This window comes from Rattus norvegicus, chromosome 1 (genome assembly GCF_036323735.1).
Source record: "Rattus norvegicus strain BN/NHsdMcwi chromosome 1, GRCr8, whole genome shotgun sequence".
Taxonomy (NCBI): Eukaryota; Metazoa; Chordata; class Mammalia; order Rodentia; family Muridae; genus Rattus; species Rattus norvegicus.
In genome coordinates, this window is record NC_086019.1 from 93127985 (window position 1) to 93153199 (window position 25215).

General features: G+C 48.6%; 2 protein-coding genes across 18 annotated transcripts in view; both read left to right on the plus strand.

The window, feature by feature from the left end:
- LOC103689966 (MARCKS-related protein-like) overlaps nt 1-25215 on the plus strand; it is a 980777-nt gene that overhangs the window by 60122 nt on the left and 895440 nt on the right. The window lies entirely within an intron of this gene.
- On the plus strand, nt 1792-23999 carry Fbxo17 (F-box protein 17). Of its 17 annotated transcripts, none has more exons than XM_039104122.2 (7): nt 1792-2029; nt 10819-10933; nt 18902-19327; nt 19937-20048; nt 21364-21459; nt 22184-22319; nt 23394-23999. In XM_039104122.2, the coding sequence occupies exons 3-7, from the start codon at nt 18979-18981 to the stop codon at nt 23535-23537; spliced, it is 837 nt and encodes a 278-aa protein (XP_038960050.1). In that variant the 5' UTR covers nt 1792-2029; nt 10819-10933; nt 18902-18978; the 3' UTR covers nt 23538-23999. The 17 variants fall into 17 exon arrangements, 15 of the variants coding, with proteins under 15 accessions (XP_038960050.1, XP_063139409.1, XP_063139421.1 ...); NM_001013064.2 differs by lacking the exon at nt 1792-2029 and adding an exon at nt 8587-8690; XR_010064589.1 differs by lacking the exon at nt 23394-23999 and having other exon boundaries at nt 20394-21459; nt 22184-22235.

Below are 25215 nucleotides of genomic sequence, written 5' to 3' on the forward strand. Positions count from 1 at the left end.
AGAGTGAGAAGAGTTTCAAAATAAAGTGAGTAAGAAACTGGCAGCTCGGTTGGTAAAGGGCTTGCTGCACAGGGATGGGTTTGGCTCTCCAGCACCCACGGAAAAAGCAAAGTGTAGTCCACATCAGTAACCACAGCCCCAACGGGGTGAAAGACAGAAGGATCCCTGGGGTTTCCAGATTTCTTGAACCCTGTCCCAAAAATAAATTAATTAACTAATTAAAAAAAAATAAAATGTAAGCCTAGCAAGATGGCTCAGTGTATAAAAGTGCTTGTCGCAAGAACCAGCTTTTTTTTTAAAAGATTTATTCATTTATTATATATAAGTACACTGTAGCTGTCCTCAGACACACCAGAAGAGGGCATCGGATCCCATTACAGATGGTTGTGAGCCACCATGTGGTTGCTGGCAACTGAACTCAGGTCCTCTGGAAGAGCAGTAGGTGCTCTTAACCGCCGAGCCATCTCTCCAGCCCCCAAGAACCAACTTTTGAAAGTTCACCTCTGACCTCCACATATGCAACGTCACTCACACGCGTGTGTTGCACCCACACACAATTTAAAAACCATAAAAAATAAATAAGTAAATAGATAAATAATGAAAAGCGGTGGACAGAGACACCGGGAAAGACTGGAGAGATAGCTCAGTGGTTAAGGACCTGTGCTGCTCTTACAGACAGCCTGGGTCTGGCTCCCACAATGGCCCACAGCCATTTGTAACTCCAGGGCTCCCAGCACCCCTGGCTGCCTCTTACTGTATGCATGTGGTTCACATACACACAGGGAGGCAAACACTCACACACATTGTGCTGGTTAGGGTTTCTATGGCTACGCCGGAACACCATGACCAAAAAGCAAGTTGGCAAGGAAAGGGTTTATTTGGCTCACACTTCCATGTCACTGTTATCACTAAAGAAGGCAGTGCAGGAGCTCAAACAGCAGGATCCTGGAGGCAGGAGCCAGTGCAGAGGAGGCAGGAGCTGGTGCAGAGGAGGCAGGAGCCAGTGCAGAGGCCATGGAGGGATGCTGCTTATTGGCTTGCTCCTCATGGCTTGCTTAGCCTGCTTTCTTATAGAACCCAAGACCACCAGCCCAGGGGTGGAGCCACCCACCATGGGCTGGGCCCTCCCCCATCAATCACTGATTGAGAAAATGCCCTACGGCTGGGTCTCATAAAGGCTCCTTCCTCCCCAATGACTCTAAGTTGTGTCAAGTTAACACATAAAACCAGCCAGTATACATATAAAATGAAAATAAATAATAAATCTAAAATAATAAGAATAGCTGAGAGGTGCTGGTGTCTGCTGTGGAGCCTTTCACTCAAGAGGCAGAAGCAGGTGGATGTCTGTGAGTTCCAGGCCAGCCTGATCTACACAGTGTTCCTGGATAGGGGTGGGGGGCTATGGGTGAGTGTGTGTGTGTGTGTGTGTGAGAGAGAGAGAGAGAGAGAGATGAACATATGTGTAAGTAAATAAATTAATTAAAGGGAGCGTAGTCATGGGGGTCGTCACAGACCAGGAGGATGCCGATCTTCTGGAATGGAGAGGTTCTCTAAAGCTGAACAGCTGAGTGGCGATGGCTGAGGAGCCCGCGTGTTGAATGGTTCTGCTAAAGACGAATTCTGCTTCGGAGAACCGCTTTCAAATCGGCGAAGGTCAGAGCCACAGCTCCACAGCTGAGCCCTCCGCTAGAGACCTGAGGATTTACCCTGGCGACCAGTTAGGAAGGCTGCCTGGGGCGGAAGAAGGGGCGGGGCGGGTCTCGGGGGTTGGGGTAGGGGAGGTGCCCGGGGTGTGCACCAGGGGGTTGGCAGCCACGTTAGGGACAGGTGGTTTCTAGTCCGCAGTCTTAGGCCAAGTTTACTCAGACTGGGACGTTGCCCGGAGTCCCAGGAATCCTAGACTAGGAGAAGACGGTCTACCAGGATCCCAGATCACGGGGCTCCCCAGACCCCGGGGTACTCTTCTTGACTGTCTCCAGGCGCCAGGCAGGGATTGGATCGTCCCCGCTGCCTCGGAGCAGGCCACCAGGTGAGCTCCGGGAGGGTCCTGTCCATACCAGCAGCTGGAGCAATCTGCAGAATGGAGGAGTCTCTCTATCGATCACGTACATCCCCCCAAAACCCCCACTTCCCGGGACACAGTCTCCAGGAGTCCCTACATCGTGTCCCAGACTCGTACACTGCGTTTACAAGTTGCAAAGCTACAAGTTCCACTGAAAAGACTTTACTCTTTGTGTGTGTGTGTGTGTGTGTGTGTGTGTGTGTGTGTGTGTGCGCGCGCGCACGCGCGCGCGCGCGCGCGCCCGCGTGAATGCGTGCCTGTCTGTCTGTCTAGTTTTTCTTCTGTAGTTCTGGCTGGCCTTGAACTCAGAGATCCTTCTATCTCTTCCTCTTCAGTGCTGGGATTAAACCCATGTGCCACCACACCCTACTATTTTTATTAATTCATATTTACACCAAGTAATGGGTTTCATACATACTTTATTTTTATGGAACTAGGTCTACTGGGTCGATAGTGGCCAAGCAGGAAAAAGTTCCTGCCACCAAGCCTCATGAGGATTCTCAGGACTCAGAGTTAAAGGCGAGAACGGACTCCCACCTGTTATCCTCTGACCTCCACATCCTAACGCACATACACATTCAACACATATGCAACAATAACATCTAATTCTTTTTACTTAAGTTCAAATTAAGAAAAAGAGAAGCAGTTCTTCCAACACCCACCCTTCCAGCTCTACCCACACCACTCCAAAATATCCAACCAGAAACAAACAAACAAAAAAAAAAAACCAGCCAGCGCAGATCAACATGTGTTCGTTCTGGAAGGAGGCCCCGAGGTCGAGGCTGGATCACTCAGGCTGGCAGCCCCTGTGCAGAACTTGTGCTTCAGAGTCTCAGGCTGTTCCTGATTTAGCTCCATTGATGCAGGTCAGCTGTGTCTAATCCTGCCAACGTACCATTTGCTCTTCTGAGGTTAGGCCTTTCACTTCTTCAGTGTATTCCCCTCCCTGTCTTGGAAATATGAATAACAGAGATCTGGTTTCATCATTTCCTTTGTTTTTTCGCTAGTAGCCTTGACAGTCCTGTAACTCTGTAGTCTGTACACCAGGCTGGCCTTGAACTCGGAGATCCGCCTGGCTCTGCACAAACCTGATTTTAAACAATGTCCGTGTGCTGATTAGTTTGATGTCAAACTGACACAGGCTAAAATGACCCAGGAAGAGGTTATCACAACTGAACAGACGCCCCCATTAGTTTGGCCCATGGTTCATTGTTTAAATTAATGATTGATGTGAGAGGGCCCAGTCCTTTCTTTTGGAACCCTGGGCTGGTGGTCCTGGGTTCTATAAGAAAGCAGGCTGAGCAAGCCCTGAGGAACAAGCCAGGAAGCAGCACCCTCCATGGCCTCTGCCTCAGCTCCTGCCTCCAGCGAGGTCCCTGCCCTGATTTCTGGATAAAGGACTACAGGCTATAAGCTAAAATAAACCCTTTACTCCCAAAGGTGCTATCGCTGTTTTTTCTCACAGCTATAGAAAACCTACCTAAGACAAATTATCTAAATGTCTCCAGAGAATTGCAACAAATAAACCAGTCCCAGGGACAGAATTCATATGAAGACAAAGGGTTCCTTAAAGGACCACCCACCTCTTACGCAGCCAGTTAAAACTGCAATGGGGTTACTTTTCAAAATATGGCTAATGTGTACATCTGGGGAGATGGCCGAATCCATAAAGCATTTGCCTGGTGTGATGGTTCCTATATGCTAGGTCCAGAGAGTGGCACTATTAGAAGGTGTGGCCCTGTTGGAGTAGGTGTGTCACTGTGAGTGTGGGATTTAAGATCCTATTCTAGCCTGGGGTTCAGTCTTCCACCAGCAGCCTGCAGATGAAAATGTTGAACTCTCAACATGCCTGCCTGGACACTGCCATGCTCCCACCTTGATGATAATGGACTGAACCGCTGAGCCTGTAAGCCAGCCCCTATCAAATGTTGTCCTTATAAGACTTGCCTTGGTCATGGTGTCTGTTCACAGCAGTAAAACCCTAACTAAGACACCTGGCAAACATAGGGACCTAGGTTCAGATCCCCAGCACCCACAGAAAAAGCCAGAGCAAGATGAGCACAGGGGTAAACCCAGCACTGGGAAGGCTGAGAAGGGAAGGGAAGGGGTGTCTCTGGAGTTTACTAACTATCCAGGTTGGCCTGCTCCGGGAGCTCCAACAGAAAACAGCTGGAGAGCATGAGGAGGGAGCTTCAGCTGGACTCCCAGCCTCTGCACACACCAACGCACATACACGCCTGGCTAATTTGTGAGCATTAGGATACTGTTTTTTACCTTATTCTGCTTTGTACTCCTTGGGTAGCTAATTAGAAATCTTTTTTTTTTATTTGTTTTGGGTTTTTCTGTTTTCTTTCTTTTTTCTTTCCTTTTTTCTTTTCTTTCTTTTTTCTTTTTCTTTTTCTTTTTGAAATATGGTCTTACATATTATCCCATGCAATTTACTGTGTAGCCCTTATGGTGATCTCAAATGTACTGAAATCCTCCTGCCTCCACCTCTTGAGTGCTGGAATTAACTAGGCATGGTAGTGTGTGCCTTTGATGCCAGCAGAGGCAGCCTTGTCTGCAGAGTGAATTCCAGGACAGCTAGGGCTACATTGGGAAACCTTGTGGCAGGAGAGCAGGGGAAGGGTCAGGGGAATGGGCTGGGGCTGGGGGTGACTTGTTTTACTTTTATGTATGTATGAGTACTGTGTTAGGGGTGCGCTCCCATGCAGGTGCTCATGAAGACTAAAGAGTGTACGGTTCTCCTCCTGAAGCCGGAGTTGCAGGCAGTTGTGAGCTGCTGATTGTGGGAGCTGGGAACTGAACTAGGGTCCTCGGTGGGAGCAGCAAGAGCTCTTAAGCACTGAGCCAACTTCCCAGCCCCACTTTCAGATCTTTTAAGCAAATTCTTACATTGTTATCTCTCAACTTTTAGACAATGTAACCACTGAACACATTGGATGAAACAGGAAACAACTGCCTCAGCTCCACAATTTCTGCCCTTTCTTCTAAGCAGAAAAGTCACTCCTAGCTTCTTTCTTGCTACTTTGTTAATGTTTAAAAATTGTATTTCTGAACTGGAGGAGTAGGTCAGAAGTAGAGCCCCTGCCTAGAATCCCCCAGTGAGGGGCTGGGGGCATGGCTCAGTGGTAGAGCCAGGGACTGGAAGTGTAGGGTTCAGTGGTAGAGTGCTAGCCTAGAATTAGGGAGAACCTAAGTTCAAACCTCAATACGGCAAAAACAAATAAAACAGATATTAGAACAATGTGTCACTACACTGAGCTCAGCTTTTCTTTTTTTTTTTTTTTTTTCCCCGGAGCTGGGGACCGAACCCAGGGCCTTGCGCTTCCTAGACAAGCGCTCTGGCACTGAGCCAAATCCCCAACCCCGAGCTCAGCTTTTCTATATGAGTATGTTTTAAAGTTTTGGAAAAGGGTTGGGTAGTAGTTTAGTGGATACACACACACACACACATACACACACATACATATACAGAGAGAGAGAGAGAGAGAGAGAGAGAGAGAGAGAGAGAGAGAGAGAGAGAACGATTAGCTAGAAATGAGGCAGTATGGAATGGGCCCAGTGGTCCAGACTCTGGAGAACTGTGCACCGGATTTCCTAGCTATTGAGTGACAGAGTGGGAAGCCTCTGCTCAAACCAGATCGAAGTGCAGCCACTCATGCCCAATGCCACATAAACAATCAGGAAGCCAGTAAATCACGAATCCCTGAAAGAGGTCCACCTGAGTCAGCGGTAAAGAAAGTCCTTTCTATTTCCTTCAGAAGGAATCCAGATGCAACCAGATTTTAGCCCCCCCAGTTCTGTTTTTGTGTTAGCCACTTACACAGCCTACCAAACACATGCTGCCTTGTTTTTCAAATCTCCTGTCAAAACCCGTCAGATCTGAGAACCAGGTATGGTGGTGTGTGCCTGTCAACCTAGCACTCTGGAGGTTAGGGCAGGAGGGTCATGAGTTCAAAGTCAGCCTCAGTACACAGTATGATCTTGTCTCAAAATGAAAATAGAACCTGGCTTGGTGGTACACACCTTTAATCCCAGCACTGGGGAGTCAGAGGCAGTGAGTTTCAGGACAGCCAGGGCTATGCAGAGAAACCCTCTCTCAAACCCACCGGTGCCCCCAAAATACCACCCATTCAGTCTGTGCGTTTCCCATGATTCTGTGCTCTACCCTTGTTTTACAGGTTACTTGCTTAAGGGAGTTGAGCGTATCTTCTGCCCTTCTAAACCTCAGTTTCCCTTGGTGGAAAACAGCATCTACATCACGGGGTTGCCGGGCTCTGAGAGAATTTCCAAACCCTTCCCAGAACCTAAAGCAACCTAGAGCAACGTAGATGTGCAGTCAGCATATCTGGTAAAGGGCATTCACTGTGTTCTCTGGACACAGTGCCACAGTGTGTAAGGGTGTGTATGTGTGTGTACAAGGGTAAGTGCGTGCATGTGAGTGTGTGCGTGTGTGTGTGAGTGTGCGTGTATATGTGTGTGCATGCGTGCGTGTATGCACATGTGTATGTGGGCGTGTGCATGTGTGTGTGTGCATGTGTATGTGTGTATGTGTGTGTGCGCATGTGTGTGTGTGTGTGTGTGTAACATGACTCTTCCACTCTCCTAGTAAAGACAGTTCCTTAACTACTGCAGCTTCTTCAGCTCTGAAGACTGTTAACTGTTCTTGGGTCTTCTCTGGTTCCTTCCTTCCTTCCTTCCTTTCTTCCTTCCTTCCTTCCTTCCTTCCTTCCTTTCTCTTTGACCATATTGCAGGTTACCTAGGGCCTGAGAGACCAACACTTTGCTGAGCTCCAGCCCCAGCACCCGCTCTTGTTTTTTGGTGCTGTTGTTATTTAAGACTTGGTTTTAGGCAGCCCAGGCCTCACGTTTGCTTTGTAGTCAAGGACGAGTTTGACCTTCTGACGCTCCCAGCTCTGAGTGCTGGGGTCACGAGTGTGTACTTTCATGCCTGGTTTATGCAGTGCCGGGGCTCAATCCCAGCGCATTGTGAATGCCAGACGATTGCTCTATCAACCCTACAGCTGCCTTAGTCAGGGTTTTACTGCTGGGAACAGACACCATGACCGAGGCAAGTCTTCTCTTTTTTTTTTTTTTTTTTTTTTTTTTTCCGGGGCTGGGGACTGAACCAGGACCTTGCGCTTCCTAGGTAAGCGCTCTACCACTGAGCCAAATCCCCAACCCCAAGGCAAGTCTTATAAGGACAGCATTTAACTGGGACTGGCTTACAGGTTCAGAGGTTCCGTCTATCATCATCAAGGTGGGAGCATGGCAGTGTCCAGGCAGGCATGGTTCTACGTCTTCATCTGAAGACCGCTAGTGGAAGACTGATCTCCAGGCAGCTAGGGTGAGGGTCTAAAGCCCACGCCCACAGTGACACACCTACTCCAACAGGGCCACCCCTCCTAATAGTGCCACACCCTGGCCCAGGCCTGTACAAACCATCACAGCAGCCCAGCATTTCTTTTCTTATTGGCTCTCTCTTCCTGTGTATCTTTTTATCCCCATAGTCTCACATGGTCACTTGGTGACCTAGATTTTTTTTTTTAAACTGAGCCTCTTCTCTGTCTTTCTTGAATTCAGCCAGAGACCCAGTGGGACGGTCAGACAGGCCCTCTGTGTCAGCTCTGTCACACACACAGGTTCCTCCTGTCCTGCCGCAAGGTTGCCATATGGAACCCGCGTTCTGGCACTCAGCATCATCGTGTAAGGCCTTCACAACTGCAGCAGCCATTTGTCAGGGGCCCCGAGGGCGTTTGCTTTCCCCACAGCTGTTACGGTTAGCAAGAATGAGACAGCACGGACTCCGACACGCCAGCTGGAGCCGGACGCTTTAGGAGTCCAGACATTTTTTTAATTTTTAAAGTGTATTTATTTATTATGAGATAGGCTTGTCTCCAACTCTGTAACCAAGGATGGCCTTGAATGCAAGATCCTCTGCCTTTACCGCTAGATCAGAGGTTCTCAACCCGTGGGTTGCGACCCCCTTGGGAGTCACATGTCACATATTTACATTACGACTCATAACAGTAGCAAAATTATAGGTATGAAGTAGCAATGAAATATTTTATGGTTGGGGGGCGCACAACATAAGGTTCTGCCGTAAAGGGTCACAGCATTAGGAAGGTTCTAGAGTGCTGGGATTGCAGGTGTGAGCGAGCGTCCACATCCGGCTCTGACAATCAAAGTTCATCCTTTTAAAAGTTATTTTTATTTATTTACTTATTGTGTGTGTGTCTGTGTGTGGGGTGGGGGGGGGTTAGTTATTTTTCAATTATGGTAAGCAACTGAAAGAAGAAAGGGTTCGTTTTAGCCCAGGATGCCAGAGGAAGAGCTATGCCATGGCAGTGGCAGCGGGAAGACAGGGTGAAAAGCTGTCTGGTCATTTCATCCACTCAAGAAGCAGAGAGAACAGGAAATGAGAAGCCCACCAACTGTGACGCACTTCCTCCAGCAAAGCCTACATCTTCTAAAGGTTCCCTGGGACTGGAGAAATAGCCAAGTGATTTAGAACATGGGCGGCTCCTCTAGAGGACCCAGGTTCAACTTCCGGTACCTACATGGCCGCTCACAACCATTTCTAATTCCAGTCCTGGGGTTATGTCGCCCTCTTCTGGCCTCACAGGTACTGCATATTCATAGTGCACAGATACATAGGCAGGGACATACATACACCGAAAATTTTAAAAATTAATGTCATTTCCAGCCAGGAGGCTAGCCTCCTGGTCTACAGAATGAGTTTCAGGGCTACACAGAGATACCCTGTCTTTAAAAAAAAAATAAAGGGGGGTTGGGGATTTAGCTCAGTGGTAGAGCGCTTGCCTGGCAAGCGCAAGGCCCTGGGTTCGGTCCCCAGCTCCAAAAAAAAGAAAAAGAAAAAAAATAATAATAAAGGGCTGGAGAGATGGCTCAGTCGTTAAGAGCACTGACTGCTCTTCCAGAGGTCCTGAGTTCAAATCCCAGCAACCACATGGTGGCTCACAACCATCTGTAATGAGGTCTGATGCCCTCTTCTGGTGTGTCTGAAGACAGCTACAGTGTATTTATAATCAATAAAAAAATAAAATAGTTATTTCTAATTGTCTCAGCACCATTTGAAGAAAAGGTAGTCTTTGCCCAGCAATGGCCCCTGTGAGAATGACTAGTACTGCCAAGACGGAGGACTGCGTGTCTTGTTTTGGCTTTGTTTCTACAGAAACCAAAAATAGCCATATTCCTTTCTCTTGTGGTTTATGAAACAAACAAACAAACAAACAAAAAGCCCACAGTCATGGTTTTGATTTTCTTGGACTTTTCTGTTCAATCAAACTTCTTGGGAGGCTGGGGGTGTGGCTAGGGTCCCATGATCTAACTCCGTAGCGGGTACAAGGTCCTGGGCTGGATCCCAGAACAGCAAAGCACAAAGAAACTTCTAAGTGGAAGACTGTGTGTAATGTAAGTGCTGGTTGAGTTGCTGGGGATGTTAGCCAGGGCAGGACTGGTCCCAGCATGAGTTTTATAGCTCCCAGCTGCAAGGCCAAGCAGAAATGTATATATAATTTCCATAGTCAACATATGGGGAAGGAAAGCCTTCTGGAATCTTCCCTGGCTATAAACAGGCAGACAATGGTGAGTGGAAAGTTTAGGGGTTGGAGCACCATCTTAAGAAGTCCTAGGTTGGGGTTGGGGATTTAGCTCAGTGGTAGAGCGCTTGCCTAGCAAGCGCAAGGTCCTGGGTTTGGTTCCCAACTCCGAAAAAAAAAAAAAAAAAAAAAAGAAGAAGTCCTAGGTTGTTGCTGGGTTGGGTGGGACTCTGAGCAAGATGCCACAGTGCCCAGAATTTAAAACAAAGTTTCCAAATACATTTTAGAGTCCGGTTTGCTGACATGCACCTTAAATACCAAGTTTCCAGTCTATGCAGAAGCTCCAGGCCAACCAGGGATATGAAAACATTAAAGAGTGCAGGATAGGTCAGGATTGGTGGCACACACCTTTAATCCCAGCACTGGGGAGGTAGAGGCAGATTTCTGAGAGTTCCAGGCCAGCATGATCTATAGAGTTTCAGGACAGCCAGGGCTATGCACAGAAACCCTGTGCAGAAAAAGAAAATGCAGAATGGAACCAGAGAGAGGGCTCATCAGGTAAAGAACCTATATGCTGGAAGGAGCCAACAGACTCCCGAGGTTGTCCTGTGACCTCCACCCCTGCCCACTATGGCATACACACGCAAGCACAGTAAATATTTTTTAATACACAATGTTTTTCTGTTGGTTTGTCCTACAACTGTTAACTGATTAAATTCCCTATTTCTCCTCCCCTTTATTTTGTGGCCCTGGTAAATAAACTTACAGCCATCTTAAGCTTCTTTTTATACTAATCGATTTAATTTTTCTATTTCCTTATAGTGCTGTACATGAATCCATAGCTATGGACATGCTGGGTTAACATTTTACCTCTGAGACATGCCCCAGACTGGTGGGCACACACTATATTTTTAATTAAGGTTTATTTAAGTTTAATAATTTTAAGTGTATGGATGGGTGTGTGTGTGCAGCATATGGATATAGTACCTGTATAGACTGGAAAAGGGTATCAGACTCCTTGGAAATGGAGTTACAAGTGGTTGTGAGCCACCATGTGGTTGCTGGGAATTGAACCCAGATCCTCTGGAAGAGCAGCCAGTGCGCTTAGCCACTGAGTCATCCATCGTCTGGAGTGCTTTAGTGTACAGTGAAATACATACTTACCTTATGACCCCATCATTCCATTCCTAGGTATTTACTCAAGAGAATGCAGCCTATGCCCACATAGACCTTCATGCATGAACACACTCACAGCGGCTTCATTCCTAGCAGCTCCAAATGGGAGACAACTCAAGCGTCCATCAAGGTGAGTGCGTGAACAGATTGTGGTTTGTCTGGTCACTGGCAAATGACTCAGCAAGAAAAAGGGAGTGGAGCTGATGGCTCCATCCAACAATGTGGACGAGCTGCTGTTCCAGAGTCGTGTCAGTCAGAGATCAATCAGGAGCCTGGAATTCCGTAGTCCTTGGAACCATGATTGTTGATGTCCCAGAGCTATGAAGGGGAACCAGAGCAGGCAATGGTGGCGCAGACCTTTGATCCCAGCACTCGGGGGCAGAGGCAGATGGATTTCTTCAGTTCAAGGCACAAACGTATGTTCTCTGCACTTGGGAAGGTCAGGCTTTAAGACCAACCTAGCAAGACCATCTCAGGAAAACCAATACAAAACAAGGAAGACAAACAGGTGGCAAGAGGTTTCCGTGTGGCCTGTCTTTGGCGACTTTGTGGGCTCGTCTTTCTTCCACCCTTCTCTATCCTTACAGTGCCCCCCCCCAACACTAAATAGGAGAGGAAAAGAAGGATAGAAAGGAAAGTGGGGGTGACATAGTTAAACTAGTTCCTGCTGATTAGGGGGTGTTGAGTTCCTTGGGGCAAGTTTGATCTTCAGTGTCAGGATATCTGGTTTCTTTTTGTTTTCTTCATTGCTCACGACTACTTGACAAACAGCAACCAATAACAACCAACAGCAAACAACCCACCCCTCCTCTCAGGCCCCACAGTTCCCAGAATTCCACATGTCACACAGCCACAGAAACTCTCTGCTGCTGGCAAAGTCATGCCTCTGCTAGAGCACGAGGCAAATCGTAGTCAGTCGCTGTGGACGGTCTGAAGCAGCCCCACATCCCACACCTGGGAGTAAAAGGAAACCATATTCCCACAATGTTACTGTGTTTTTCAAAGCAACCAAAACTCTCCTTACATTTCAGCGTGTAAAGACACTTGCTGCCAAGACTGATGACCTGAGCTCCATCCCCAGAGCCCACGATGCAGGAGAGAACTGCTCCTGCGAGCTGCCCTCTGACCTCTATATATGCATACATATGCTTACACACACATGTGCGCGCACGTGCGCACACACACACACACACACACACACACGCAATTAAAACATCGTTCTGGGAACTGGAAAGACAGCTCAGTAGTTAACAGCACTTACTGCTCTTGTTAAGGAACTACCTGGTCACAATCATTCTTAACTCCTGTGGTCGGAAACCCAGTGCCCTCAGATGACTTGTATCTCAGGCACCAGACACAAATGGGGTGCACCTACTACATTCATATAGGCAAGACGTTTATTCACATAAAATAACTATTTTTAAAGCATCAGTTTATATTTATTTTATGTGTATGAATGTGTGCCCAACCATGTCTGTGTTCTTTGCTACCTGAGAGACTGAGTCAAGAGGAATTTAAGCCCAGTAGTTCAAGGTCAGCCTGAGCAACATAGGGAGACCTTTACTAACAAATGGAAGGAAGGAAGGAAGGAAGGAAGTAGGGAGGGAGAGAAAAATGAGTACATACAGAGTTGAGTGGGGTGTCACACAGCTGTAATCCCATCACTTGGGAGATAAAGACAGAAGGATAAGAAGCTCAAGGAGAAGGCACTTGCCAGTAAGCTGGACAGCTGAGTTCATCCTCAGAAACGTAGCAGTAGGGACTGAAGAGATGGCTCAGCAGTTAAGAGCACTGACTGGTCTTCCAGAGGTCCTGAGTTCAAATCCCAGCAACCACATGTGGCTCACAACCATCTGTAATGGGATCTGATAACCTCTTCTGGTGTGTCTGAAGACAGCAACAGTGTACTCACACACATAAAATAAATAAAATTTAAAAAAAAAAAGTCGCGGTAGACGGAAAAACTGTCACCTACAAACTTTCCTGATTGCCACACGCATGCTGTAGCATAACTGCATCCACACACACACAACACGCACGATGTAAGACAGTGTTAAAGATAAACATCTAAACGAACAGAAAAAAGAAATCGAAAGGAAGAACAATAAAAAAAGACAGCAGCCCCAGGCTGGATTGGCTTTGCCGGAAGTGCATGTCCAGTATGTCCAGTAGGATGCTAGACAAAACCACATACAGGGAAGTGTCTGGTGCAAGACGGTGTTGCTAGACAAAACCACATACAGGGAAGTGTCTGGTGCAAGACGGTGTTGTCAGCCACACGTGGCAGGAGCCAGGTCTGGAGATTCCTAGTGATGCCATAGATGCGCCAGAAGCTGGAATACAGCCCAGCCGCCTGCCATGTTCCTCTAGCGCCCCCTACCGGAAACCTGTAGCATCGTGGCCCCCGTCAGGGGAGGGAAAGATTTCAAATGACTATTAAAGGGCCCAATTTCAGTTCAATAAATGGTTCATTGACATGTTCTACAGCAGTTCAGTGCTGTGATCCTAGAAGACCTGAGGCTAAGGCATATTCTAATCCGACTTGCACTATAGTGAGACCCTTTATAATAACATCAACAAAAATGAAAACTATGATCACATTCTAGAATACGAAGGCTTGGTGACATGTGTGACGACCTGAGTTCGATCGCCAATGATCCACATGGTGAAAGAAGAGAACTGAAATTGATGTAAAAAGCCAAGTGTGATGGCACATGCCTTTTTAATCCCAGCACTCCCAGGGCAGAAGCAGGTGGATCTCTGTGAGTTCCAGCACAGCCTTGTTTATTTAGCAAGTTCCAGGGCAGCCAGGGCTATATAGTCTGTCTGTCTGTCTGTCTGTCTGTCTGTCTGTCTGTCTCTCTCTCTCTCTCTCTCTCACACACACACACACACACACACACACACACACACACTCACCTTAAAAAAGAAAAAAAATGGATTTAGAGTGGGAGGACAAAGATAGATGGTTGCATAACTAATGATTTTGTTTTCTTTTGGTGCTCTGGGAACTAATTGGGCTCAGCCTACTCAGGGGTCCTATATCTCATCTATAAGACGGAAGAGGAGGCTGGGTCACCTCATAATGGCTTCTGCATTGCTGCACGTGCTGGGAATGCTAAAAGAGCTGACCCATCCCTGCTGTCTTCAGCACACTGCCCCCAAGTGGCCAGCTGCAATGACAGCAGCTGACTCGGGCAAGGATGTGCTTGCAAGGCTCAAGCGATAAACTGCCTGCATTGATTTCCGACCTGGCAGCGCTGGGGCCTCAGCTGGGCAGTACGGTTGTGTGATTCACACCCCAGGCAGCAACCAAGGCTATAAACATCAGTCTGCCCACCCACCCCCGTCCTAGCCAGTTGTTAACTACTTAGCAACGCTCTAGGACTCCTGAGAGGGATCGTGACTCTACAGGGAGACAGAGACATTTTTAGACTGCCACCTGGAAAATCCCTTGGCAGTGCCACTTCTCCAGTGACAGAGGCCTTGTGACTTGCAGGATTATGGAGCCACGTGTTAGATAGGAAGTACCATCGTAGTCCTTTTTGGAATGTACAGTCATAGGTCCTTGCAGATGGAATGTTAGCAGCATCCCTGGTTACCATGCCAACCAAAGATAACCAACCAACAAACATGCAAGCTCAGACTCTTACCAGTAGCCGAGTATCTGATTTCCCCCACCCAAACTGGTCTCAGCCAGTGATTGGCATTTAGCCTCCAGACTGTGGGAGTGAGGTACCATGCACATCCCCACAGAGGGGCCTGGAGTTCCTACATGCAGCAGACAGGTTTCAAGCTTTGCTTGGCTCAGCCTTGTGCCCCCTCCCTCTACTTCTTTTTCCTCTCCATCTCCCTTTCTTGAGGTTCCAACCAGGGCATCATGCAAATGAGGAAAAAGCTTTTCCTCCTGGCCCAGTCTCTCAGGGACCCAGCCCAATAGGTGAGCACTTTGTTTTTATTTTCATTTACTCGTACTCAAAAAAAGAAAAAAGCTTTATTTATCTTATGTGTAGGGGTGTTTTGCCTGCATGCATGCCTGTGTAACGCATGTATGCCTGGTGCCCACAGAAGCTAGGAGAGGGTGTCAGATCCCCTGAAGCTGGAGTTAGGGTAGTTATGACCCACCATGTAGATGCTAGGGAATTCAACCAGTCCTCTACAAGAGAAGCAAGTGCTCTTGACCACTGGTCCATTGGTCCAGCCCCATTCATCTGTCTTTCTTCTTCTTCCTCCTCCTCCTCTTCTTGAGACCAGCTCTCCCTGTGTAACCCTTGCTGGTCTGCAACCCACTGTGTAGACCAGGATGGCACAAACTCAGAGTTTGTCTACCATCTGCCTCAGGAGCAGGTTAAAGGTGTGGGCCACTGAACTTGGCAAGAAAAGGAAAATATTTTTAGAGAAAAGTTTAAGAAAAGGGGGAGTAGGTTTGGTGGTGAGGCCTTACAATTATAGAGAAGACAGCCAGGGAAGGGCTCAGAAATGTGGCCACCTTTAAGCAGATACCTGAAGGGCATACAGAAGTGTGCATCATTCTCAGACGGAGGGACAGCAAGCCTGAGGCCCTGAGTTGTGAGGGCCTGTGTGGCTGAGTCAGAGTGAGGGAGAAGAGGGGAGAGAGACAGTGGGCAGACAGTGTGGAACCTTACAGCCCCCAGAGAGGATTCTGCCTGTAGCTTGAGAGCAGGGAGTCAGGGGTTCTGAGCTGCACAGGACAGCACCTGACCACATTCCCCCTACAAGGAAGGAAGCACAGAGCCAGGAGATGGCGGTGGTGCAGTCGAGAGCCAATGAGACCTAAGGTTCAAAGATCATCTCTGACAGGCCATCAGAGCAGCCACCAAACGAGGTACCCCAGTAGAAGCCTAGAATGGGGAGAAGGTTCCTAGGAGCTAGGTGATGACAGCGACATGTTGCTGGTGACTCCAGTAAAGTAGGAACTACAGGCTTTGAATCACGGCAGTCATCGATGACCTTGACATTACAGCGTGTTTAGAAAAGGTTCACCACCTGGGCATGGTGATACAAACCTGTAACACCAGCAAGTGGGAGGTGAAGGCTGGTGGAGTTCATGGTCAGCCTTGGCTACATAGCAAGTTTGAGAGTAGCCTGGGCTACATGAAACCCCTTCTTGGGGGGAAGAAAAGGAAGGAAGGAAATTGAAAGATTCAAGAGGGGCTGGAGAAATGCCTGCCGTTAAGAGCACTGACTGCTCTTCCAGAGGTCCTGAGTTCAAATCGCAACAAGTACATGGTGGCTCACAACCATCTGTAATGGTATCTGATGCCCTCTTCCGGTGTGTCTGACAGCTACAATGTACTCATATAAATTAAAATAAATCTTTCTAAAAAAGCAAAGAGTCAAGAGATACTGATGGCAGAAACCACAGATGTAGGTATTTATGGACTTTTTATTCTTGGATCTTGATTTTAGAGCCTTTCCTAGGCTGATCTAGAACTTAGAATGTTCTGGAATCATGGGTACATGTACTACTGTGCACGCACGGCTAAGTGGGATGAGGAGCAAATTTTACTATAAAGAGGCAAAGGAGTCAGGTGTGGCCTGGCTCATTTGTAGAGCCACTACCCAGAATTCACCAGTGCGGGTGTGAGGTGCAGCTCAATGATAGACTAATTGGCTAGCACACAGGCCCCGAATTACACCCTCAGTACTGTGGGAGTTGGGGGTGTGGAGAGAGAGAAAGGAGAAAGGAAGAGTAGCCAGACATGAAACAGTCTCTAAGTGCAGCGTTCATGTAAAGGAAGGCTACATTCAAGGAAGGCCAATGGAGGGCAGTCTCTAGTTCAAGAAACCACGTAGCTCCAAGTCCACTTACAGACTGGAGTAGCTAAAAGGTTAGAAAACAGGAAAGCAGGCTGGAGAGATGGCTCAGTGGTTAAGGGCACTGACTGTTCTTCCAGAGGTCCTGAGTTCAATTCCCAGCAACCACATGGTGGCTCACAACCATCTATAATGAGATCTGATGCCCTCTTCTGGTGTGTCTGAAGACAGCTACAGTGTACTTATATATAATAAATAAATCTTTTAAAAAAACAAACAAACAGGAAAAGGGACTAAAGGATTTCCCTTTTGGCCAGCAGTTAACCATTGCTAGGGCTAACCAGTGAGTACTCAGTTTAAAAGAATCAGGTGATCCAAAAAAACTATCTCGTGGCCAGTCATTAGGGATGGATTGGAATGCCAATGGGGAAGTCAAGAATCAGGAAAAACAGCTGGGTATGGTGGCTCACACCATGAATCCTGAAGCAGAGGCAGGTGAGTTCAAGGCCAATCTGTTCTACATAAGGTGTTCCAGGTCAGCTAGCACCTATAGTGAGACTCTGTCACAAAAACAGAACAAAGCAGAAACCACAAAACAAACAAAAAACAAAATAAACCGAAATGGTTCTAGGGACCATATGACTTCAGTTTGGGGAATTGTTTGACAAGATGGGGGAGCCTTATAAAAATGGGATGGCCGTGGCTAACACTTGGGAGGCAGAGGGGGACGCTGGGTTTAAGGACAATAGCCTAGACATCACAGGGAAGAGGAAGGGAGAAAGGGAAGGAAGAAGGAAGGGAGGGAGGGAGGAAGATGGGAGGAGAGAAAGAGGAAAGAATAAATGAGAATCTGATTCCCAGGTAGCGCTGAAGAGAGAGTGATGGGGTGGGGCTTGTAGGTGGATATTTTTCAAAACCTACTTTGCTAAGGGTTCTTAAACACTTTAACTTCCCCTCTAGCCCACCGCCCGCCAGAGGTAGTGGAAAGGAAGGATTAACAGGGCAAAGGAGGATGTGGGCTGTTTAGAAGCAGTTCTCTGGGGCGATTCCCATCTTCTTTGTCAGGATATCAGCAGTTCAGTTCACAGGAATCATCGCTAGCTTAACCCACTTGCAAACACCACTCTCGAATCAGCAATGGCAGTTTGATTCAGAAGAAACCACCAGGCTCTGTCAACTGGACTCAAGTCCAAGGAAAGGGCAAGAAGTCCCCAGAACACCATCAGAGTCCTTTGGTGCGTTTCTCTCTATGAAGTCGTGACAAAGGATGATCAGCAAAGAGTGGCAGCATGCTGAACCAATGCCCATCATCGTCAATGAAGACCAGCAAAGAGTGGCAAGGTGAACCTATACCACAAGCATCGTCCACTGTCTGTTGGATTATATTTATACCCTTTCCAAACATCCCATGTTCTCTCGTGTGTCTGCTCTAGCAAAATATCAAATGCCCTTTTCCCAGGCAGCTTCCAGAAAAACATGTCTGTCTTCAGTCAAACAGCCTCCCACATGTCTGCTTCAGCAGAAACATCTTCTCGTAAGACAGTTTCCAGAAAAACATCACATGACACAACCGAATCTCCAGATAAACCAGAAGTTTCCACTTCAGGGACTTAACTTCAGAGAGACGTGAGGCTGCCAAGTAAGACTGTATTGTTCCTGTGGGTATAGGCACAGAGGAACTCAGAGCTGGAATTCAAACTACACTAGGTGTGAGAAGAAGCTAAGGGGTCGAGAGTGCATGCAAGACTTTTAATGGTCAGCCATGGACTTGAAGCTGAAAGGGTGTAGGAACATAGGATTGGTGACCAAAGTGACCTGGAAGGGTCGTAGGTCTCCAAGACACCAGAGAAAGTGAAGGAGAAAAGGAAATGATGGGCCCTGGGTCAGAATATGGTAGGCGGTGGACTCACCCCCACTCTGTAACAGATCTTCAGAAGGGGGCCTGGTGGAGGGTAGAGACGGAATGATCTGGGTGCTCAGAGGAGCAAGGACGCTACTACTGGTCTGGAAGGAGCAAGAGAGGACATAAGAGGAGACTTGGATTCTAAAATAAGTTCAGGAAGAAAGTGACGAGATATATAGTAAATTCCAAGGCCCAAGTGGATGGCACAAGTCTGAACAGTATGGTTTTCCCCTCATTGTTGTTTGTAAAAGGTCTATGTGGGACAGGCTAAACTCAAATTCTCCTGCCTCTGCTCCAGAGTGCTGTCATTACAGGCAGGCATGCACTCCACCACACCCTGCTGGGACTATATTAGACTTGGAGGGGGTCTTTGGCCCCGGAGGAACAGGTGTGCTCTATATCCTTGTCTGCTGCCAGGCATCCTGACTAGGTCTGTGACCTTGGGAGGCTGACGCACCGACTCCACTTCACCCAGAGGACACCGGCGTCAGGACATGGGAGCCCAGCCCTCGCGACGGCGGATGACCGAAGCTCAGCACATGGCTTTGGCCGAGCTGCCCCCGGAGTTGCTGCTGCAGGTGCTGAGCCATGTGCCTCCTCGCGCGTTAGTGACCCGCTGCCGGCCGGTGTGCCGCGCCTGGCGCGACCTAGTAGATGGCCCAAGCGTATGGCTGCTGCAACTGGCTCGCGACCGCAGCGCGGAGGGCAGAGCCCTCTACGCCTTGGCCCAGAGCTGCCCGGCCGACCGCAACGGCCACGACGACTTCCCACTCTGTGCTCTGGCCCGCTTCTGCCTGCTAGCGCCGCTTGGCCGCAACCTCATCTACAACTCCTGCGGAGAACGTGGGTACCACCGGGCGGGACCTATCCCCGGAGGCGGGACCTTCTGGTTGGTGGGAGGGGCCTGACACTTCGTGAAATGTGCAATCTGTGAACCCGGCCAACGATAGAGGGCGGAGCCTTACGCCAAAAAGGCGGGACTTGGAAGCCCCGGGAGACCCAAGCGGGGGGCGGGGCTTAGGGTCAGTGAGGAAAAAGAAAAGCCGGCTTAGAGGGCGTGGCCTACGAAGGTGCTAAAATGTAGCGGATTGGGCAAGGGTGGAAGGCTCACACCGTTGCATAAAACATAGTGTGCGCCACCTGAGCGGGTGGGCGGGGCAAGGCGGAAGTCTGGAGGGTAGAAAGGTGGAACCAAGGGAGACTTAAGGGTCTGCGGAAGACAAAGCTGATAGCAGAAACAAGTTGGGTGACAGGGTCGGTGGGACCAGGAATACAGGCACTTGAAAGATGGGGTCAGTAGGAAGCTGCTAGATTGAAATGTACTGGGAAGAAGCTGATGGGCAAACTGGGAGGCCTCTGCCCCTCAAACTGGTGTGTGTGTGTGTGTGTGTGTGTGTGTGTGTGTGTGTGTGTGTGTGAATGCTATATACTCAGCCCCTTTGTATTCTACAGAGGGCTTCAGAGGTTGGGAAGTGGAACATGGCGGGAACGGCTGGGCTGTGGAAAAGAATCTGACGATGGTGCCAGGGGCTCCTTCTCAAACCTGCTTCGTGACTTCTTTTGAGTGAGTGGCCCCTGATGCCTAGGGGGTGGGTCCAAAGACAGGGAGGGTTCTGCTTCAGGCTGCTAATCCTACTTCCACCCTCCCTTTCCCTCCTTCATTCTTTCAACAAATATTTTTTTTTTTCCGAGCTGGGGACCGAACCGAGGGCCTTGTGCTTGCTAGGCAAGCTCTCTACCACTGAACTAAATCCCCAACCCCTCTTAATTATTTTTTAAATTATGTGTATGTGTGCAGAGGTGAGCTTTGCTTGTGAGTGCAGGCACCCAAAGAGACCAGAAGAAGGTGTTAGAGCCCCTGGAGCTGGCACTCTGGGCTTTTTATATGACTATTGGGTATGGAACTCAGGTCTTCACGCAAGGCAAGCATTTTACCTACTGAGCCATCTCCCTAACCCCTGACCTCCGGCATGCTGGGATTCCAGGTATGTGCTACCACATCGCTTCTGACTCTGGTCATTGTTTGTTTGGTGCTGGTGCTCTGTGATACTAGGAATGAGACCCAGGTCTTCAGGAATGATAGCATTGAATCGTGTCCGTAATTCTGCTAAATCTATCAACATGGGTATTTTCCTTCCTCAACTTATAATGAGAAACTAAAACATAGAGGACAGCTAATATCTAAAATATAGGGCTGGGAATAACGGCACAAGCCTTCAATCCCAACATTCCCATGGTAGAGGCAGGTAGAACTCTGTGAGTTTGAGGCCAGCTTGGTCTACATAACGAGTTGCAAGTCAGTCAGAACCACATAGTGAGATCCTGTCTCAAAGTAATAAATATATATAAATAAAAAATAAATGGTCGAGTTGGTATTTGAACTCAGATAATCTGGCTCCGAATTTTCTGATTTTTTTTTTCTCCTGAGACAGAAGTCTCGTATAGGCCAGGCTGATATCTAACTCATTGTGTAGGGGAGACTGGCCTTGAATTACTGATTCTCCGGCTTCCACTTCCCAAGTACTGGCAGTACAGGCCCATGCTACCATACTCATTCCATCTAGCATTTATGAAGTTCCTACGCATACTTAGGTTTGCCCTGACACAGCTTATTTCCACTAATAAGCATTTATGTCGTCTTTTGGGCCCCCAGAATCTTGAGGCCCTAGAATTCCCTGCTCAGCTGCCTAGTATGTGGGGCCTCCAGCATGAAGATTAGCATCCTGGGAGCAGAGCAGGGTGAAAATGGGAATGGTTGTTTGCGATGCACCATCCACCATCCACCTTATTCCAAAAAGCAAGCTGAGCAGGATGGTGATCATGAGGGGCTCTGTGGAGGTAGTTTTAGAACGGTCTCAGCCCCAGCATCTCCCTCCCAGGTGGTGCTTCAAGAGGCAGCTTGTAGACCTGGTGAAGGAAGGAGTGTGGCAGGAGCTGCTGGACAGTGCCCAGATTGAGATCTACATAGCTGACTGGTGAGAACGACTGATAGAGCCACCCAGAGCCACAGCGATGGTAGCTAGAGTGGGCTACAGGGATAGCTCAGTCTCGCCCCCATCAGCTCCACTGGGTTGGGCTCCCCTTTTCGGGAGGTACTTACAGCAGCAGAGCTAAAGAGCAGAGGAACCCTGTTAAGTCCTGAGAGTCTCTTCCTGTATTCTTCCCCCACCTCTTCCCAGGCATTGTGCACACAAGCCCACTGAATGTGGTCATTCCACTCAGAGCCAACCTGAAAGTCTTGTGGATTGTCAAGGCTTCTAACGAGTTGGCAGCACTGGCCCAAGAACTGAAGCTCACAGAGGGTGATGGAGATGAAACCCTAGCTAGAGGCACAGGAGTCTCCTGAAAATCATTTGCTCTTTTTTCTTGGGTTCTGGTTTCTTCTTCGGGTCAATACGTTCCTGTCTAGGCATGGCTCCTTCCTAAAACACCTTAGTTCTACTAAATATAAAGATATATAATAAATATAATAATATAATATATAATAATAATAATATAATATAAGTCTTCCAGGCCTTTTCCTTAGGCTTGGCTCCTCCCACATGATTTAGCTCCGCCCCAGCACTCAGACTCATAAGTACCTAGATGCTCTTAAGAGGATTAGGTGCAGGGAAGTACAGCCCTCAGCCTCCCTCCTCCCTACCCAGACTGCTGGCTGGGTGGCAGGGACCTGCAGATGCACTACCTATCACCTTACAGGTGGGGCGCCCGTGAGAACTGCGGCTGCATCTACAGGCTTCGGGTCCGCCTACTGGACGAACATGAAAACGAAGTGGTCAAGTTCTCTGCCTCACCCAACCCAGTCCTTCAGTGGACTGAGAGGAGCTGCCGACAAGTGAGTCCGGACTGCTCACTCAACCCTGGCCTGCTCCAAGGTGCCTGCACGCAACAGTCATCCTGCTGATTTCCGGTTTTATTGATAGGATCTTTGCCCTTACATTACCTCTAGACTCCGCTCCAAGATTTACCGATTGAGCAGTCCAGTTTATTAGAGCAATGGCCCAGTCATGCAGTGTTTATTGAATACCTACTATGTTTGAGGCACCCTTAAAGGGGCTGAAATGCATGAACTTGGCCCGTTACTATCCTAGAGTTGAGAAGTTGAGGCACAGAGAGCCAGAGTGGCCTTAAATCTCACAAAACCATGCAGGAGCCAGGCCTGATTGTGCACACTTCAATTCACAGCACTTTAGGAGACTGAGGTGGGAGGATCAGGAGTTCAAGACCAGCCTGAGCTACCTGAAACCCTGTTTCAATAAGTGGTGGCGCGGGGTTGGGGATTTAGCTCAGTGGTAGAGCAAGCACAAGGCCCTGGGTTTGGTCCCCAGCTCCGAAAAAAAGAAAAAAAATAAATAAGTGGTGGCACAGGCCTTGAGAGGCAGAGTCAGGTAGATCTCTGAGTCTGAGGGCAGCCTGGGCTGCATAGAACCTCTCTCAATCAACCAGCAACAAATGGAGATAAAATTGAGGGAGGTGTCTGAAGATAAAATTGGAGGAGGGTGCCAAAGTATTGGCTCATCATGTCCCCTAAAGCCTCTCACATGGTCTCATTTCCTACCCGAGCCCATTCCTATGCCTCTGTCTGCTGCAAGCACTCTTACCTCAGGACCTTTGCCCTGTTTATCATCTGTAATGCTTTCTCCAGAGCCTCACATGGCTCCCAGGCCTTCTGGTCTCTCCTCCAACATCACCCCCATGAGGCGTTCCCTCGTTCATTTTCACACTTACCTGCCTCCTTCCCTCCCAGAGAATGCCCACTGCCCTGTGCACGCCAGGTCTTCAGCGCCCAGCCCCTCCTTTAGCTGCTGAGCTCACTGCTGTGCCCCCAGCGCCTAGCATATGGCTGGGGAGTCTGCCGGATGGGGAAAGAGGAGTCCACCAGTCTCACCGTCCCTCTCCTGTCCCACAGGTCTCTCACGTCTTCACTGACTTTGGCAAGGGCATCCGCTATGTGTCCTTTGAGCAGTATGGAAGAGACACTCGTTCCTGGGTGGGACACTATGGTGCCCTCGTGACCCACTCCACTGTGCGGGTCAGGATCCGTCTGTCCTAGCTGACTGGCTTGACACACTGCCTTCTCCTGGATGGAATTAAAACCAAAGGTGGTTTTGCAGTCCCCAGCTGACAGCTATCTGGGGGGAAAAGGAGATCCTGGGTGGCCCTCCTGCTGGGACAAACCAGGGACTACCAGCTTGTTCAGAGCCTCCGTCTCTCAAGCAGGGACTACCATGAGGTGACGCAGTCATCTCTAGGTTGCTAAGCCTGAGACCCACTTCATGTGTGGATCCCAGGGGGTAAACTGTTCAAAACAGCAGACCGAGCCGGACCTGACAGCACACACTTCTAGTCCCAGCATTCTAGGTAGATGCAGGAGGGTTGGGAGTTCAAAGTCATCCTCAGCTACATGAGAGCCTGTCAAAAACAAAACAAAAAAACAAACAAAAACATCCAACAAACCAAGCTTGGAATTATAACAAAAGGCTACTTAAAAGAATACAGTGACAAAATTTTTTAATTGTGTGTCTGTGTGTGGGTATGTACATTTGTGTGATTGTGTGTGGGTCTGTGCATGTGAGTGCAGGAGTCTGAAGAGGGAGCTGGAGTTAGAGGTGGTTGTAAGCCATCTGACATGAGTGCTTGGAATTGAACTTGGGTCCTCTGAAACAGCAGCACACTCTAGGACTTTTAGTTTGTGTAGACCAGAGGTTCTCAACCTTCCTAATGCTGCAACCCTTTAATACAATTCCTCATACTGTGATGACCCCAGCCATAGTTATTTTCATTGCTATTCATAGCTGTAATTTTGCTAGCTGTCAGTCATAATTTAAAGGTTTCCAGTGGTCTTACGTGACCCCTGCAAAAGGGTTGTTCAACCCCCAAAGGGGTCAAGACTCACAAGCTGAAAACCAGTGGTGTAGACAAACAGGCCCTGGCACATATGCAGGGGAGGGGTCAGAGCACAGCTCGCAGGGGTAGGTTTTCTTCTTTTACCACGTGGAACCAGGGCATCAAATTCAGGTCACCAGGCTTGTTGGCAGCCATCTTTACTCACTGAGCCGCCATGCCATGCCAGCCCTGCAGTGACTCTCATCTGCATATTTTGGGAATGGGTTGTTAGCAGGGAACAGTGGCCACTGGGACATCTGTCCTTGAAGCCAACATTCTGAGGCATCTCAGATCCAGTTGTGGGTCCCTATCCACCTGGGGGACAGGACTGTGTCTGTCCTGTCTGTCTTACCCTGTAGCACCTCACCTTTGCCTGGCTGGCAGCACATCAGTTCCTCAGAGGCCTTGCCTCCTGCCAGGTAACATCCTTCTCCTGCCCTCTACCCTCCTGCACAGATGCTTGGCATCACCCCTAATGCTACTCCAAATCCTTCCAATGTGCCCAATAAAACGGGTGCAGGGGTTGGGGATTTAGCTCAGTGGTAGAGCACTTGCCTAGGAAGCGCAAGGCCCTGGGTTCGGTCCCCAGCTCCGGAAAAAAAAAAAAAAAAGAACCAAAAAAAAAATAAATAAATAAAACGGGTGCTAACGGGGGCTGGCAGAGGGCTGAGGTTAGGAACACAAACTGCTCTAATACAAGACCCGAGGGTTGGGGATTTAGCTCAGCGGTAGAGTGCTTGCCTAGCAAGCATAAGGCCCTGGGTTCGGTCCCCAGCTCCAGAAAAAAAACAAAAAAACCCCCTGAGTTTGGTTTCCGGCACCCGCATCAGGCAGTTCACAACTGA

Excerpts from the sequence above, each read along its gene's own strand:
- Fbxo17 (XM_039104122.2), top strand. The coding sequence starts at position 18,979 with ATGGGAGCCCAGCCCTCGCGACGGCGGATGACCGAAGCTCAGCACATG. Across the intron at positions 21,460-22,183 it reads GAGATCTACATAGCTGACTG|GTGGGGCGCCCGTGAGAACT; the intron begins GTGAGAACGACT and ends ATCACCTTACAG. Across the intron at positions 22,320-23,393 it reads CTGAGAGGAGCTGCCGACAA|GTCTCTCACGTCTTCACTGA; the intron begins GTGAGTCCGGAC and ends CCTGTCCCACAG.